The sequence below is a fragment of the Gossypium hirsutum genome, chromosome A01 (genome assembly GCF_007990345.1).
Source record: "Gossypium hirsutum isolate 1008001.06 chromosome A01, Gossypium_hirsutum_v2.1, whole genome shotgun sequence".
Classification (NCBI taxonomy): Eukaryota; Viridiplantae; Streptophyta; class Magnoliopsida; order Malvales; family Malvaceae; genus Gossypium; species Gossypium hirsutum.
Genome location: NC_053424.1, coordinates 64,879,442 through 64,896,109, shown reverse-complemented (window position 1 = coordinate 64,896,109; position 16,668 = coordinate 64,879,442). Strand labels below are relative to the sequence as shown.

Sequence of the window (16,668 nt, the reverse complement as noted above, 5' to 3'; positions counted from 1 at the left end):
CTTGATTTTTGGCTTAGAAGATGGCTAGAATGAGGTATGTATTGAATGATTCTTGAAAATCTATGCATGTTTGAGATGATTAGTTCAAACTCTACTTATCCCATAGATTAAACTTAGAATTTTGAGGTTTGGAAGAGGTAAGTACCTTGAAATTCTTGGAAAATTATGTATAAAGAAGGTGGTTAGTTCAAGTTCTAATCATTCAATGGCTTGTTTATTTTGTTAAGTTCGGTTTCAAGGTTTGATCAAATTATGGTTATATTTGACATGGTTGGTTTATTTTGTTATGCTTGTTATATGATAGGTATGATTTGTGTTTGGGTGATGTGTATGTGATATTGATTATATGATTCGAAAATGAGATATGTTAATGATGAAATATAATCGGCCATGGAAGTAGCTCATTTTGGAAGTATGATTTGTGGTATATTTTTTTTTGTGGTTGATTATAAAATTTGGCTTAAGTGAGGTAATTGGTAAAAGATGTGTTTATGATATAATACATATGCTTTCATAAGCTAAGTTATGTATATGTGATATCTTGCATATTGGTTGGTAAAGTAAGGTTTGAGATGTTAACGTATGAATATGTCTTGTATACTATTTGATGTTCATTTAGGTACGGTTATAAATGATGCAATTAGTTTTGATTTAAATTGTGAAATTGGTTGAATTATTAAGGAATAAATTTTATGACCGAATATATGGTTAAAAGGTTGGCCATGCATATGTATTTTGGAAATGGTAAAGGGTTGTATATTTATATTTGGCTATCAACTGGTAAAATATGTTTTTACATGCCTATGATATGTTTTGTTTGTGGTTCGGCAACTAATGGTTAAGTTGTTAAGTTACATGCTTGAGTTTAAAATGTGCCTTATATGTGGTTTATGAATTTGGTAAATGATAGATTGATATTTTGGATATTTCATTAGTCAAGTGATATTGTAACTATGGTATGATTTGATTCGGCACTTATGTGTAAAATTGGTAGTTATTATTTTGGTAAAATGTGCAAAATTTGGTAAGACCAAATTTTATACTTAAGCTTAAGTGAAGTTGTTAATGCTGTATATATATATTAACGATTAATAAATCATGTGGTTTGGCTTGACTTAGTAAATAGTGAAGAAATGCATATTTATACATAGTGTTTATGAAAGGTAGTTTTATAAATGTGATATGAGTATTTTGTTTGTAAATGAGTAGTAAATATGTTAAGAATGGTTCTAAAATGTATATGGATGCCGTGTGATTGTGTTTGATTGGGAAGTAAATTGTTTGATTTAGCTCAAGAGCTTAGAGGATCAAAGTCGGATAAGGGAAAAGAGAAAGTAAACGAATAGCCGTGGATATCTAGTCGTCGACCACTTCCGAGGTAAGTTTTAAGTGATTAAACGTTGAGTAAATTCAATCATAATAGGACATAATGAGTTGATTTAATTTAAATTCAATCATAATAGGACATAATGAGTTGATTTAATAAGATATGATGTGGCCATGATATGTCTTAAACTCAAATGGTAAGTTCATAAGTGTTTGGACTTGGAAATTTAAGAGCAAATTGTAATAATTTGCTTTGGACAGCAGCAGTAACGTGATTTTAAAAAATCACTATAAATTGTTGGTGTGGAATTATAGGCTGAATAAAATATGTAATCAAAGCTTAGTTAGTCTAGTTTCTTATAAAAGAGACCGTGTAAGCAAAGAAATTCCCTATAAAGAGATATTTAAAGTTGTGTGGGACAGTGTCAGAATGACTCCAAAATCCCCTGTTCTGTTTTTATAAAATCATTATAATTTGTACAAAAATGTTTATAAGATAAAATTTATATTCTTAGACTCCTTAATGAGTCTAGTTTCAAATGAAATCAAATAGAACACATTTTGAATTCTGTACAATGAAAAATTTGATTCGTAGTGAAGAGTGGTCAGATTAGTCAAACAGTGAAACAGGGGAAACTTTAAGAAAAATCTGGTATTGATTGGCCAAACCTAAAATTCTAGAAATTTTATGGATGGAAGACATACGAGTCTATATTCAGGGAAAATTAACGGCAAGTTATTTGGAGTTTTGTAGCTCCAGTTATAAATAATTTAGTGACTATTGCTCAGGAAAAACAGCTCGTAGTGAATATGTGATTTTGTTGTAAACATGGATAAAACTTGTTTTAGTTGCTCATAAGCTATTGATTAAACCCATACGTGAATTCTAAATCGTGATATTGTAAAACGATATATGAGTATTCGAATATGAAATGATAGTATGGCGTGAAATTGAATTATTCATTGGAAAATGATTGATGTAGATTCGGCCAAGACAAAGTGTATACATGATAGTATATGTGGTATGTGAAGTATATTTGGATAATTGTGATGTGAATACATGAAAATTTATATTTTGATTTAGGATTTTATGTGATGAATGTGAATGTGTATATATGAGATAAGGCCGAATGGCCAATGTGATGAATGTGAACATGCATATATGTGATAAGGCCGAATGGCCAATGTGATGAATGTGAACATGCATATATGTGATAAGGCCGAATGGCCAATGTGATGAATGTGAGCATGCATATGTCTGATAAGGCCGAATAGCCAATGTGATGAATATGAACATGCATATATGTGGTAAAGCCGAATGGCTAGTGTGAAATATGTAGGCGATGTGCGTATATTGTGGCCGAACGACCAAATGTGAAAGGTGTGTATTATTAGATATTTGATGAGGCAAATGAATTACAAATATGACAGTCTATGTGGATGTTGTAACATGTGAATAAATGTACATGAAACTTGGAAATATATTCCGGGTAAGACCCGATGACTACGTGTGGAGATTATGTCCGGGTAAGACCCGATGACTACATGTGGAGATTATGTCCGGGTAAGACCCGATGACTACGTGTGGAGATTTTGTCCGGGTAAGACCCGATAACTTCGTGTGGAGATTTCGTCTGAGCTAAAGGTCTCACCGATAATCCGAGTAGAGGTTAAAGCTATAAGACTTCGTAATAAGAATTGCTTATAAATATATTCAATGCGAAAGGTTAAACAGGTATGTACTCCAAGTTTATATGTGAGCTTGATTTGAACTAAATCATAAGGTAGTTATGTGATGCATACGAGAGCAATCTATGAGACTATTCCTATGATTATGTAACATCGGATCAGTGTGAGAGGTTATGTGAAATCATACAATATATCTATGTCACATGAGCTCACTTTTATGTGAAAGTTTATCTGCCTATTGTATATGATGAGATGTGCATATTCGGTAAAGGGATGGTATGCCCGAAGGAAGAGTGAAATAAAAATACGAACAACTATGTTATAATTTGATTGTTATCTGTTGACACTGCTTAAAACTTACTAAGCATTGTAATGCTTACTCTGTTTACTTTGTTTTCTCTATTTTATAGATCTCATTACAAAGCTACAGGCTCGAGGATCGTCAGCAACTAGTCACACTATCACTATCCACTGCTTGTTATTGTTATGTTTAGAATTATTTTATGGCATGTATAGAATAGACTAGTGGCGGAAGAATATTTTTGGTTAATGTATATAAGCCATGCGAAAATGGCATCTTTTGAATGTTTACTTAGTGAAGTTTAAATTTTATCTCTGACTGTGCTTAGTACTTATTTAAATGAATGATCTTTATTTCAAGAAAAAGTTCAAAATTTTACTGTTCTGACATGAGTTACAAGTCCAGTAATGCCCCTTACCTATTCTGGCGACGGTTACGGGATAGGGGTGTTACAGAAGTTTTCGTACAAAGTGGTAACCTCAACACGTCTTATCACATCATCAAAGTTTGGAAGAAGAAAAAAAGGTATGAAATAAAGTTTACGGTATAAAGTATGGCATGTACATAGGTTAATTAATGAAGTAGTAAAGAAAGTGTCTAGTTGTTTAATATTTGAGTTTGATATATTTGAAAATAGAATCTTCATATCGCAACATCGGCTCCTTCACATCGCAACGAGAATCAGACAGTGAGTGACGTCGTGACCTAGAATCCAAATTCGTGACGTCAATCGAAAGTTTTAAAACTTTATAATTTAATCTTTATTCGACTTTAGGTTAGTAAAAGAGCTTTCGTAAGCTCTTATAAAACTCAGATAAGAGGAGTGTGTAATAATTTTAACAGTACGAACGAAAGGTTACATGGAATGGTAATTATTTGTAGTTACCCCGCCAACGAATGTAACATCTCAGGGCTCGGACACGATAATCGGTTTGGGTATGGGGTGTTACAACCATGAGGGAAAATAGGATTATACTGGGAGAATGAATTTATCCCAAAGAGATTAAGGATATCCTATAAGGGTAACACTTATGACAAGGTTATTGGATAAGCACTTATTAAGTAGTTTTCATAATGGTATGTAATTAAGGAGAATTCAGTCATGATATTGTAGTGGAATGACTTCATAACTAAATAAGTTTATAATTAATAGTCGAAAAGTTGGAATATAGTTATAGATTATTTAAGCTCTAATTATATATGTCCAATCGATTCCTCCACTAGCTCATTGAAATTAAAAATAAATTACATGTAGAACCAATTTAATAGAAATGAATGAAATGATGAAGTAAAATAAATGGATCGCATTCACAAATAAATGTGTTTTCTCACCTAGTACAAAAATGACTTAAAAATTAATTTAAAGTTTTCGAATTATTATTTAATTAATTATAATTAAGTAATTCAACTTCAAAAATGAAATTAAATTAATTTTTCATTATGAATCTATTAAATAAGAAAATTAAATATATCTTCTCATATATTCTTTTACTATAAAGTTATTATGACTTTAACGGAAGTAGAACTTTGTTGAGAAATTAATTAGTTAATTAGTTAATTGAATAAATAATATTTATTTTAAGAAATAAAAAATAAATATTGGATTAAATTAAATTATAAAGTGTTGGATTAAAGTTTAAGATTCATATATAATTGACTCAATACATGAGCGACTCAATCTACCTTACATAGCATGTGAGGGGTGATAAGCCTAATGGGAAATTAAAAGGGTTTGTCATCCCCCCTAGATAGACTAGACAGTGTTTTCTTTTTAAATAGTATTATTTATAAGGATTTGTTCGACCATGACTCTTTTACATCTTTCTATAGATAAATAGCACTGATTGAGCTAAAATCATAAGTTCGATATACTGTTATTCTGTTAAAAAATTTTGAGAATTTATTATTTAAGAATAAATTCTATTTTTTAGAAATTATGATATTTGTCAGCTTTTATTGAGAGAGATTATTTTCCTATTAAAAAGAATTACATTTTTTCCTTTTTGTGTTTGGTTCGTGTCGTTCGAGAGCAAACTCAACTAATAAATTAAACTTTTTATAATCAATTAAACTTTTATTATTTTAATTAATTAAAATTTATTAAATATAAAGATTGAAGATAACAAATAAAAAGAATAATAACTAATTTACTAACTAATAAAAGATAATTTTATCGTTTTATTAAAAAAACGATGGTTAAAAGATGGATTAGAGAGTACAAGTAAGAATCAATCATCCTTAAAAAAAACACTAAAAACTATTAAATATTAATTAGGATTAGATGAAGAGTTGTATGGAACGCAGCGTTTTAGTTTGTCGGATTGTGACGCTTGAGAGTTGAAACTCATAAGCACTGCGTTTGCAATGAAAATGAGAGGGTTTTAGTCTGTGGATTTGATGAAGTGCAGTTCCATGTGGCCGACAACCGTAACACTTTCTTACCCTTAATCCATCTCCCTAAAAGATCGATTCCATAAAAGCTTCAACCTCAGCCTAAGAGCCTCGCTCTTTAACTATCCTCTTGCAAGCAGAATCTTCGTTAGAAGTAAACTCCCCTCTCTCTCTTTGTTTACTATCACTGTTTTTACTTGTAATTTTCATATTAATAACTATCTCTTCAAATGGGTTTTCTTTTCAATTTATATGCCATCGGGAATAGACCTCTTTAGTCTTCGAAAACACTTTCCCTGATCGTTAATTTTACTACAGTTGACAGTGTTCTAACGGTTTAGACTCGAGAGACTGCTATTGGCATGCTTGAAAAAGCTATAAAGTAACTTCATTTGTTAAGTTCTCCTTGTGCTCAGAGATAAATCGATTCTTGTTGTTTGGAATTTTGCAATTTGAGAAATGCACTGCAACGTATTGATTTTATTTCTTCCTCTGATGATGAAACCTGTGCAAAATGGTTAGGAATAAAAGTGGTTCAGCAGGGGAAAACCCTTGTGATTTTGCTCTTGCTTACTACTTTGTATCACTCATAGATCACTGTCTTTAAGAGATATACATGAACAGTGAAGGATGGCCGGTCCTGTATTGATGACTGCCGTAGAATATATATATTAAAATGAAATAGCATTGATATAATCTTGGAAAGCATGTCTTGCTTTGTGTTTTGGTAGTCATATGCATCAACCTCCATGCTTTGACTAGAAGAGGTTCCTTTAGTATGTGAGTTCTATTGATACCGTAACCTATGGGGCCATGATAGGTTCAACGCCATAACAAATTTAAGAAACACTGTTGACAAGTATGCAGACCAAGTTGTAACTGTGTTTACTATTTCGGCTGCCTCATATTTTAAAGGAAAAAAGTTTCGTTTTCTATCCATTAATTTAAAGAGACTGAAGGAGTTTTTCTATTAATTTAAAGTAGGCCAAAATTCGGAAGCTGATTTTTTACCCCATGTTCAAAACATGTAGAACAATCATATCCCTAAAGAACTTAGTTTGGACTTATTTATAGTGATGCAATGCATTATTGAGAAAGGAAATTGAAGCAAAACCATCAATAGTCTTAAAATTTGTGTTTTACTCCTAGCTTCATTTCGGTCAAATTAGATTGATTCGATGCTATAACAAGCAAGATAACATATATGAATTTCTCCATCAGATAATCTTTGATCTAGTATTTTAGAGCTGTGTTCTTTTCCTTTTTCTTTCCCTCATTTTTATCTTGGCATCTTTTGGGTGTATTTTGCTGCAGATTTGCCATATTCTTCCAAAGAAAGTAGTTTGCAGAAGGAATTTGAAAATTTTGGCCAAATAGCTGAAGGTGATTGGGACATCTTTTGTAACAAAAGAAGTGAATGGATGATATGTTTCATCTTAAATGTTATGTAAGCTTCAAAGTCTAGTAACTATATCTCTTATCTATAACAGTTAAGATTGCCAAGGATGACTTCACAAAAAGATCAAAAGGATATGCATTTATTCAATATACTTCTCAGAATGATGCCTTGCTGGCTGTAGAGAACATGGATCAACAGGTTCTATATTGCCTTTCTTTCTTTACTTCCAACTTACTCCTATATTGTAGTAGTGAAATATGACCCAATATTTGTATATTAAACTTAGCGTTGCTTCTTTCATCCCATTGAGTGAAGCAGAATTCCACTGTTTACAACTTTTATTTCGTCGAAGTTACTTTTATCAACCGAGCTTGAGAACTCTGGTGGAATTCAATCTTTTCAACTTTGGTATGCAGGCAATATTTCTACATGGGTTTTAATGTGGATTCTATATGTTTATCAGGTATTTGATGGCAGGATGATATACGTCGAAATAGCAAAACCTGGGAAAGACAGGTTCAGAGGATATCCTAAAACATCAGGACCTCCAACTACTAAGCAGCAGTTACAACAATCGAATGATGTGGCAGATTGCTGGTACTAGTCGCATCCATCTCAAACAAATGAAAATATAGGTCAAATTATGCTTTTAGTCCTTGTACTAAGTATTGTGTGTTGGCCTGATGGTTAGGGTTTTCATTGCCCCAGGTGTAAAGTCGCGCTAGTTGCGTTATTGTTGAGACTTTGCTTTCTTTTTGTAAAAAAAACAATTGAGAATCAAATTGAAGAGCGAGAATTAAATCTACAACTTAACATATATTGTATAAGTAGAATTTAATTATTATTATTTAAACTCGGTATTTTAAAGCATCAAACCAACATCAAATTGGAGAAGCAGGGAGGCCATCTTTAATGAGAATGTTTGCAAAAAGAGATAGGATTGATTCACCCAAATTTGTTAGACGCATCTCCTTGTATTGAGTAGCCACTCAATCTGCAAGCCAATTGGCTTTTCTACTAACCTTTCTAAAGCAAAGGTCTTGAAACTTACTTCTCATCATCTCAATATCACAAGCCATAGCCTCATTACTCCGTTGTTTTATCCTAGAATCCTATCATATACCAACTCATTCTCAGTCTCAACCACAAGCTTTTTACAATCTCTTTTAACCCCTAAAGAAACCTCTTCAGCCACTACCATAGCTTCAACTTCCAAAGGACCTTGCAAACCAACACTTTTCCCAACACCACCAATGAGTTTACCCTCACAGTCCTTTATTACCGCCCGTATACCAACTTGGATTTTACATCAAAAGCCCCATCACGGTTAACTTTCAACCACTCCCCGTTTGACTTTTCTTAATACTCACATTCAACTCTTTCCTTAGACTGCTACTCATCTTTATTCATCTCAAGAATCTTTAAACTTCCAAAAAAAACCATGCAGAGCCCTTTGAACAACATTATTAAGTTGTGGTTGTTGCTGATGAAACACCATGTTACACCTTTCTTTCCAGATTGACCAACAAGTATGGCTCACTAAAATCATAACTCTTCACCTCTCATCTTCATGTAATAGTACAAGCATCACAAGCTTGGACAACTAGAAAGACTCAAAAAACAGGAAGGATTTGAGTTTTCCAAGCGAGTCGATCACAAAATCAAGATCCAAACAACTTTAGGATTGAATTCAAAATTTTGTTCAAAAGCCTGTTTCAAGGAGTTCGAAGCAATTGCATAATAAGAATGAAAAAAGGAAAATTGAGCTTGAATAAAAAAGACAATATTATCAATATTTTACAAGTCTAGTTGGATCAAGGCCTAAGTACAATGGGTTAAACTTTCACATTTTATTTAAGGGTAAATTATACCAATAATCACTCAACTTCGATGCAGCTGACAAAATAGTCACTTATGTTTCAATCCAGTCACTCAACTTTTAGAAAATGACAAAACAGTACTTTTAACCATTTTCTGTTCCAAACATAACCAAAAAGTGACATGGCAGTTGATGGATTCCTTGCTATCATTAATCGGCCAGCTAGACATTAAGTACCAATTTAAATAGCCCATTCTATTACCAGTTTAAGGTTTAGGCAATATTTTATCAAAAAAAAAGGTTTAGGCAATAGAAAAATAAAAGAAAAAGAAGAAGAGAAAAAATGGAAAGTTGCACCAGTTTGGGGACCTGAGTAATACCAGTAATCCATTAGAATTTTTGGATTTGGCATAATGATGACTGAAGCTCCTCGAAGTTTTAAAGTTCCTTTGCCTTTCTTGACTAGGAGAGTCCCTTTCCAACAGTTGCTTTTTTTCAAGCTTGGATTTTTCTCCACTTATATCAATAGATGAAAACTTGAGCAGAGTGGAGTTAAAAATGTGGGTTGTGGGGGTTGGATTAGGACCCAAGTTGACTCCAACTCAGCTGAAATAGTAAGGACACCGCGGTGGGGATCGGTAATCCAACAGCTTAAAGTTGCAGTCAATGCAACAAGCATTAGAATACTTGTCAAGTATCTAAGTGACCTCGTCACGAGAATCACATTGGAGGGATGATAAATGGGGTTTGCTAGGTATGGCCAAAATAAGAAAAAAGTACAGATCTTGAATAAACCTGTATCAGACCCATCTACAGGTTCAGTAGATTTTAGCATTCCAAATAACGAAGAGGGGTTTAAGGACAAAAAAGATGTCATTTCAATATTGGGTTTTACAGGAAATGAAGAAAAAAAATTAGATCTTCATCATGAAAGGATAAATAATTTCTTATTTTTGAATAAAACCCAGAAACAAAAAGAGGAAAAGATGAAATCTTAAAGTGGGAAATCTCACAACAAAGTGAAATGCAAATTGCAAATGAAAAATACCAATTGATTTCTAACCCTTAATCCTGTTAATCGATTTTCGAATCTATTTTTTAACCTTCAACCAATTTTGAACCCTAAAATTGATTTCTAACCCACGACCCTAGTTACTTATGTATTGTTATTGACCAAAATTAGGCAGAAAAGGTTTTTTTTTTTGGGTGATTTAGTATTTCAAAAAGAAGTTTCTCTATGGGATAAAGTTTAACCTTGGAAAATTTAGTGAAGTATATATTTGGCTGCGCGAGTCTTGAGGGATGAAGTGTTGAGAGAGATTGAAATTTATCTACAATAACATCAACTAAGGGAAGAAGAAGAAGAACGTAGGGAAAAAAAACCTTAACGATTTTACAGTCTCTTCTGTTATTAAGGTTTTTTTTTAATTTCTTCTTAAATTGGGTGGGTTTCTACCGTGGACATATCCAACATGGCTAGTTAAGGCCACGTCACCTGTCCCGTTAGGTCTGTAATGAAAAATGTTAGTGAGTCACTAATTTGTCACTTTTCGATAACGTTAGTGACTGATTTGTCATTTTTCAAAAGTTGAGTGACTAAATTGAAACCTGAGTAACTGTTTTGTTAGCTGCATCAAAGTTGAGTGATTGTTGGTGTAATTTACCCGTTATTTAATAAAGGCAGCTGACTAACATGTGGCCCATTAGAAATTTGAATAACTTTTATTTTTTTTATTTTTGGCTTATATTCCAAAAAAGCCCTTAAGAAATGCAAAAAAAAACACTTAAGGCTTTGTAATAAATTTGCACCCAATTTAGCTCATGTTGTTAACTAAAATAATCAATTAAGCCCCTCCGTTAATGGTTTCCATCATTGACTAAGTTAACCATTAAATTAAATTGACCGGTTAATCAGATGGTGACATGTGACAGTATTTGGTTTAATTTAATATTTTTTCATAAAATGATTAAAAATATTTTAAAAAATAAAAAATCATAACAATTATTAAATATGAAAAAATAAAAATTGATATAAACTTATAAAATTTATAAATATTATAAAAATATAAAAAAATTATAAAAATTATAATGAATTATAAAATCAATAAAAAAAATATTTAGAATATTTAGAATTTTATAAAAAAACATACTAAAATTCTATAAAAAAAATAAAAAAATTATAAAAAGATTGTAAGAAGCATTAAAAGTATTAAAATTGATATAAACTTATAAAAACTATAAAAAATCATAAAAACTTGAATTTGACCAGATTAGTCTATTGGACCAATTAGACCGAAATCGACAAGGCCACAAGGGTATCGATTCAGAGAAAACCATTAGATCGATTGACCTAGGAACCAAATAGTTGAATATAATTTTTAATGTTTTATTTAATTGAAATGGATGGATCAGTCGAACTAGCAAATTGGTGGCATGATCGGTTTGACCACTAGTCTAGTTTTGAAAACCTTGGTTAGAATGTTTCATTCTGACATATGCTAATAGTTGGATAATGAAATTTTGATGTGATAAAAATATTTAAAAAAAAATCAGTTCAATCACTCAGTTCTCAGGTCAACCGGTCTAGTGGCTTTCCTCGAATTGATACTTTTTTCGATTTTGAGATAATCAATCTAATTCAAGTTTTTATGATTTTTTTATAATTTTTATAAGTTTATATCAATTTTAATATTTTTATAAGTTTTTTACCATTTTTATTATTTTTAAGAATTCTAATACGTTTTTTTAAATATTTAAAATAAGTTTTATTAATTTCATTACTTTTTATAATTTTTTAGAACTTATTTGAATTTTTATATTTTTATAATATTTTATATTTTTATAATTTTAATAAGGTTATATAATTTTAATATTTTTATTTTTTAATATTTAATATTTTTTTTCTAATTTTTTATTTTTTTATGATTTTTAATCATTTTTATGAGAAAATATTAGATTAAATCAAAAGCCACCACGTGTCACCATCTGATTGGCCCGTTGATTTATTTTAATGGTCAATGTGGTCATTGATAGAAACCGTTACCGGAGGGGCTTAATTAATTATTCTAGTTAACGACAGGAGCTTAATTAGGTGCGAATTTAATTCTGGAGCTTAATTGATTTTTTTTTCATTTCCTTAAGCGCTTTTGACACATATAAGCTTTTATTTTTCTATAACACCCCAGTTTTGGCAGGTTTGAAGGTTTGGTGAGTAATCATAAAATCAATTGTTCGGTGAAGTGTTATCTACCCGATTGTCTCTTCTGGTGTATAAATTGGGCGTATAGAAATTGTCTAGTTTGGAAGTAAAGATTTATTTTGGAATACCTTGCTATATGAAGAGGAAGAATAAAAAAAAAAGGTAATTATGACTTGAGTTAGCGTCAAAGGTATATTACGCCTTGTTTTCCTGAGTCGTTGAGTGATTTTGGTTGGGGATCAATTGGATGAACTAGTCTAATATTTATTATATTGGATTTTTATTTATGTTTCTCTCAAAAATCTGTAGACCATTATGTGGGACAAACTCTGAATTTAAGTGACATTTGTCGAACTTCAATGAGTTAAGGCTATATATGTAGGTGGAAAAGTTATTGAGAGGAGTTTTCCTTTCTCCTAAATATATTGTTCTCTGGTTTCTCTACTGTGATTCAATGCCAATTCTTCCTCCGTAAATTGAAAGCTCAGAATCTGGATTTAATCAGTGGTTACTTCATCTTTGGGTAAGTATTATCATTCTGCATGTTAAATTCTGAAAGAGTAAGTCTGCAAGAGGTCCACGAACAGTAAGATGTAAGTTTAAGACTTTGCATGGGAATTGTCAGTGCTTGAAACAATGATAAGAGGTATATGAATAAGTTTTAATGGTGTCCTTATGTTCTGTAAGCAGTGTGGTGGTCGTCGTTGTTTCACGAGGGATGTTGAGATCTAAAGTTCAAGCTTCTGTAGGTGAATGTCAGATGAGTTTCTACTCTGACACTTGCATGTGTACTATTCATACTGAAGTACATCTACATGAGAGTGATCAAACTATGAATGAAATCATGGATAGTGTAGTATGAATATGACACTTATACGACTATAAGAATGAAGTTATGCTAAAATTGATTGAGTATATGAATGATTGATGATATTGGTATGTGTGTTCGATATGAGATCTTATGAGTCCAAATACGTGAAGAATTGTGTATTGAAATTATGATTAGGCTAAGGGATAAATTAGTCTACTTGAATATGAGTTTCATTGGAAGTATGATGAATGATATGAAATGTGAGGTCTGGGATGTGTCTGTGTTTAAGGAGTTTGTAAAGTGAGTCGAGTCACCGCATGATAATTGATGAAGTCTGTTGGGACAATAAACATGAATTATGATATAAAGTCCTGAAGAAAAAGTCCATGGCCATGACATACTCTGAATAGATCACCTTTATAGTGTACTCTGAATGGATCGCCATTGTGGTGTACTCTGAATGGATCGCCTTAATGGCGTATTCTATATGATTTCCTGTGTGGTGTATTCTGAATGAAGGTTTTATAGCATATTCTGTAATTCGTATATTTGCATCTAAAGAGTATTTTGAGTATAGCCTGAGAATATAATATGTTTGAATCCTTTTTGTGCTCTGTTCCATAAGTATGGAGTAAATGATGAATTGTAGTATGGTAAGTACAATATAAATTTGATCAAATGAGGAAAGTTGAAGTTGACTAGGAGAAATGGATCTGAAAGTACTTGTACAAGATAAAAGAGGATGTTTATAAACAATAATGAGAATTCGTATGTGTTAAAAGAGTATTCATCATATTTGAATAAACTAGGTATAACCTTGGAATTATAGAATCTGAGTAGTTCTCATCCTTCGGTACATGTCCATATTTTAAATTGGAAAATGTTTCATCTAATAATATCAAGTATTGCAACTTAATTTAAACAGTAATAGATTAAGAATTTATGGTTTATAAGTTATAGAGTTGAGAAAGTAGTCGCCAAAGTTTCGTGTCTGTAAATAGACATTCTAAAAGAAGTAATGTGAGAGGATATGTTCTGTATGTATTGGACTATAAAAAGACCTTTGTTAGAGTAATAGGTAAGGGAAGATTACGAAGATAAAGGAAAAAAGATTATGATTCAATTCAGAAGTTTAAAAGTTGATAAGAAGAAAAGTGTAGTAATTGGCGTATAAGCATAATTTTAATTCTATGAAAGAATTAGCCAGAGCAAATGAACGAAGCAATTGAGTCGATTGTACAGATGATATTTCAGTTATTTAAATATTCGTCAAGGTATCTTGCTTCAATCCTCACTAAGTTCTTTGAACTTACTTATGTTGACTTTATGTTTTAGGTATAGTTGTTGGATACTCGCCTGTAGGGATGATGCTAGGATTTCGCCAAGGAAGAGGTGTAATGGAATATTAGCATATAGTGTTATTGTAAGAGGGTGTATTCGTCAATTAGTTGAGTTGAGAACGATTCATTCTATATAATAACGTTTATTTAAATACCTTATTTTTTTGTTGAAATTTTTTCCTGGAATATAATTTAAACTAGGATATGTTTGTAATATGGAGTTGTTCACTAAAGTTTAGTGATATAGATTCTAACATCCTGATTTTGGACCTAGTCGGAACAGTGGTTTCAAGATCATAAATTCAAGGTCATAAAATTTATTTTAGTATTATTTTGAAGTCTACAACATGATAATAGGATTGTGTAAAAGTTTCGTTAAGAAATTTTACCGTTTGTACGCTTAATTTGTGAAAAAAAACCAAATTGCATAAAGTGCTAAAGTTGTGTTCTATTAGCTAAATGTGTTGGTTAGCTATGGAACTTAAAAGTTGAGGTCCTTATTGAGTAATTAAACCATTTAGGGAGATGATTGATGTACATGGAGTGAAATAAATGAAAAGTCAACGTTGGTAAAGTTGGTATTTTGATGACAAAAGCCTATTATAATAAAAGAAAAAGAAAAAGAAAGGCCAAAAAAGCTATCATCTTCTTCCTCCTCCATGCCATAACCGATTCTCACACTTGGAGAAGAGAAAAAAAAATTTCAAGCCATTTCCTTTGTATGTAAGTCATTTTGGTGTTAGTTGTTAATGTTTTTAAGATCTTTGAAGCATGGTATAGCTATTTCTACCATTATTTTGAGCTAAGGTTTATGTTCAAAAATTTACCCATATGTTTCATGCATGTATTTTGATGATTAATGAAGGAATATGGAAGTTTGGTGTTAGATGAACATCTTTTTTAGGTGATTTTATTGAAAACACCTAAAAGGACTTGTTTGTAAAACATGTAAAAATAGGTGTTATGTGATTTGATGAAAAATGTGGGCTGCTATAGGAGGGAATATGAATCGGCTAGGCTTGGGTAACCAAGAAAATGGACACATTTCACTTTACAAGCCTAGGGGCTAAATTATAATTATGTGAAAGTTTAGGAGAAAATTGTAAATTTGCCAAAATATGATTTATGGGCTGTTTTGAATAATGTGGTAATTAAACAAGTGAAATTTGCTATTATAGATCAAGAAAAATAGAGTCCAGGCCTAGATAGGGGAAAGAGTAACATCTTAGACTAGATCGAATTAGTTGTCTATATTTTGTACCGAGGTAAGTTTGTGTGTAATTGGCATAGCATCCTATTATGTATTTAACATTTAATGTTGCATGAATTATATATCTGTCTTTGTGAGTATTATTGATATTATTCGATAAAGAATCGAGGTGATGAAAGTCGATTGAACCTTCGGAATACTTAAGGTACAAATAACACGACATTTGGGGTTGATGAGATCCCGTATAAGACTATATCTGGGATATGGCATCGACATCGGTATGTTATCATGTAAGACCATGTCTGGGGTATGGCATTGGCATTGACATATGAGATCCCATGTAAGACCATGTCTGGGACATGGTATTGGCATCGTGTGGTGATCCCATGTAAGACCATATCTAGGATATGGCGTTGGCATCTTATTATGTGAACAGGGTTTCCCGATGTATCCGTTAGTATTCCAAATGGTTCAACGGGCAGACCGAGGATGTGTCAGAGAAATGGAAAGGTATGATCATGTTGAAAGGGTGCAGGTATGTACGTCAAGCTCGTAGTATTAAAATTACGAAATGACAAAACTTCGGTAAGAGAAGAATAAAAAAATTATGATATTGAGTTTTATTGAATATTACACAAATTGAATGAGATAGGGTATGACTACAATGATTATTGAGAATGAGAGGAGTCAAGTTATGTTATGTATGTGTATAGAAATGCATATTCTTATTACTTATTAATTACATGCAAGCGTACTAAGCTTTATGCTTACCCCCTCTCTCTTCCATTTCCTTGTAGTATCGCCAAGTTAGCTCGGGGATCAAAGGACGTTGGAGGCTCGTTCACATTATCAATTAGATCTTTTGGGTATAGTTAGTCTCAACATTTTGAGTATGGCATGTTTAGGGACCTAATCTTTTTGTTATATGTCATATTGGTCTAGCCAAATGTGTTGGCTTATAATGACAGTTGATCCATTTTGTGTATGGCCATGAGATATAGCTCATAATGATTATTGGGTTCTAAACCTATTCATCTATGCATGTATGTGGCAATTCTATTATGATATGGCCTATAGTTATTGATGATTGAATGTTGATGAATGTCATGTATGTATAAGATGGTATGAAAATGCATGCATGCAAGTCTAAAAAATATTGCTTATACATATATGCGTGTTGGTA

The 16,668-nt window shown here is 31.8% G+C and overlaps 1 protein-coding gene across 1 annotated transcript; it reads left to right on the top strand.

Annotated features, from left to right (window-relative positions):
- Window positions 1–5,764: 5,764 nt before the first annotated feature.
- LOC107952434 (organelle RRM domain-containing protein 1, chloroplastic) lies at window positions 5,765–7,911 on the top strand (the record flags this gene model as incomplete). Its single annotated transcript, XM_016887687.2, has 4 exons — window positions 5,765–5,861; window positions 7,022–7,090; window positions 7,198–7,304; window positions 7,570–7,911. Coding segments are annotated over 4 exons (414 nt in total), but the record flags the coding sequence as incomplete, so codon positions are not given.
- Between the last annotated feature and the right edge of the window lie 8,757 nt (window positions 7,912–16,668).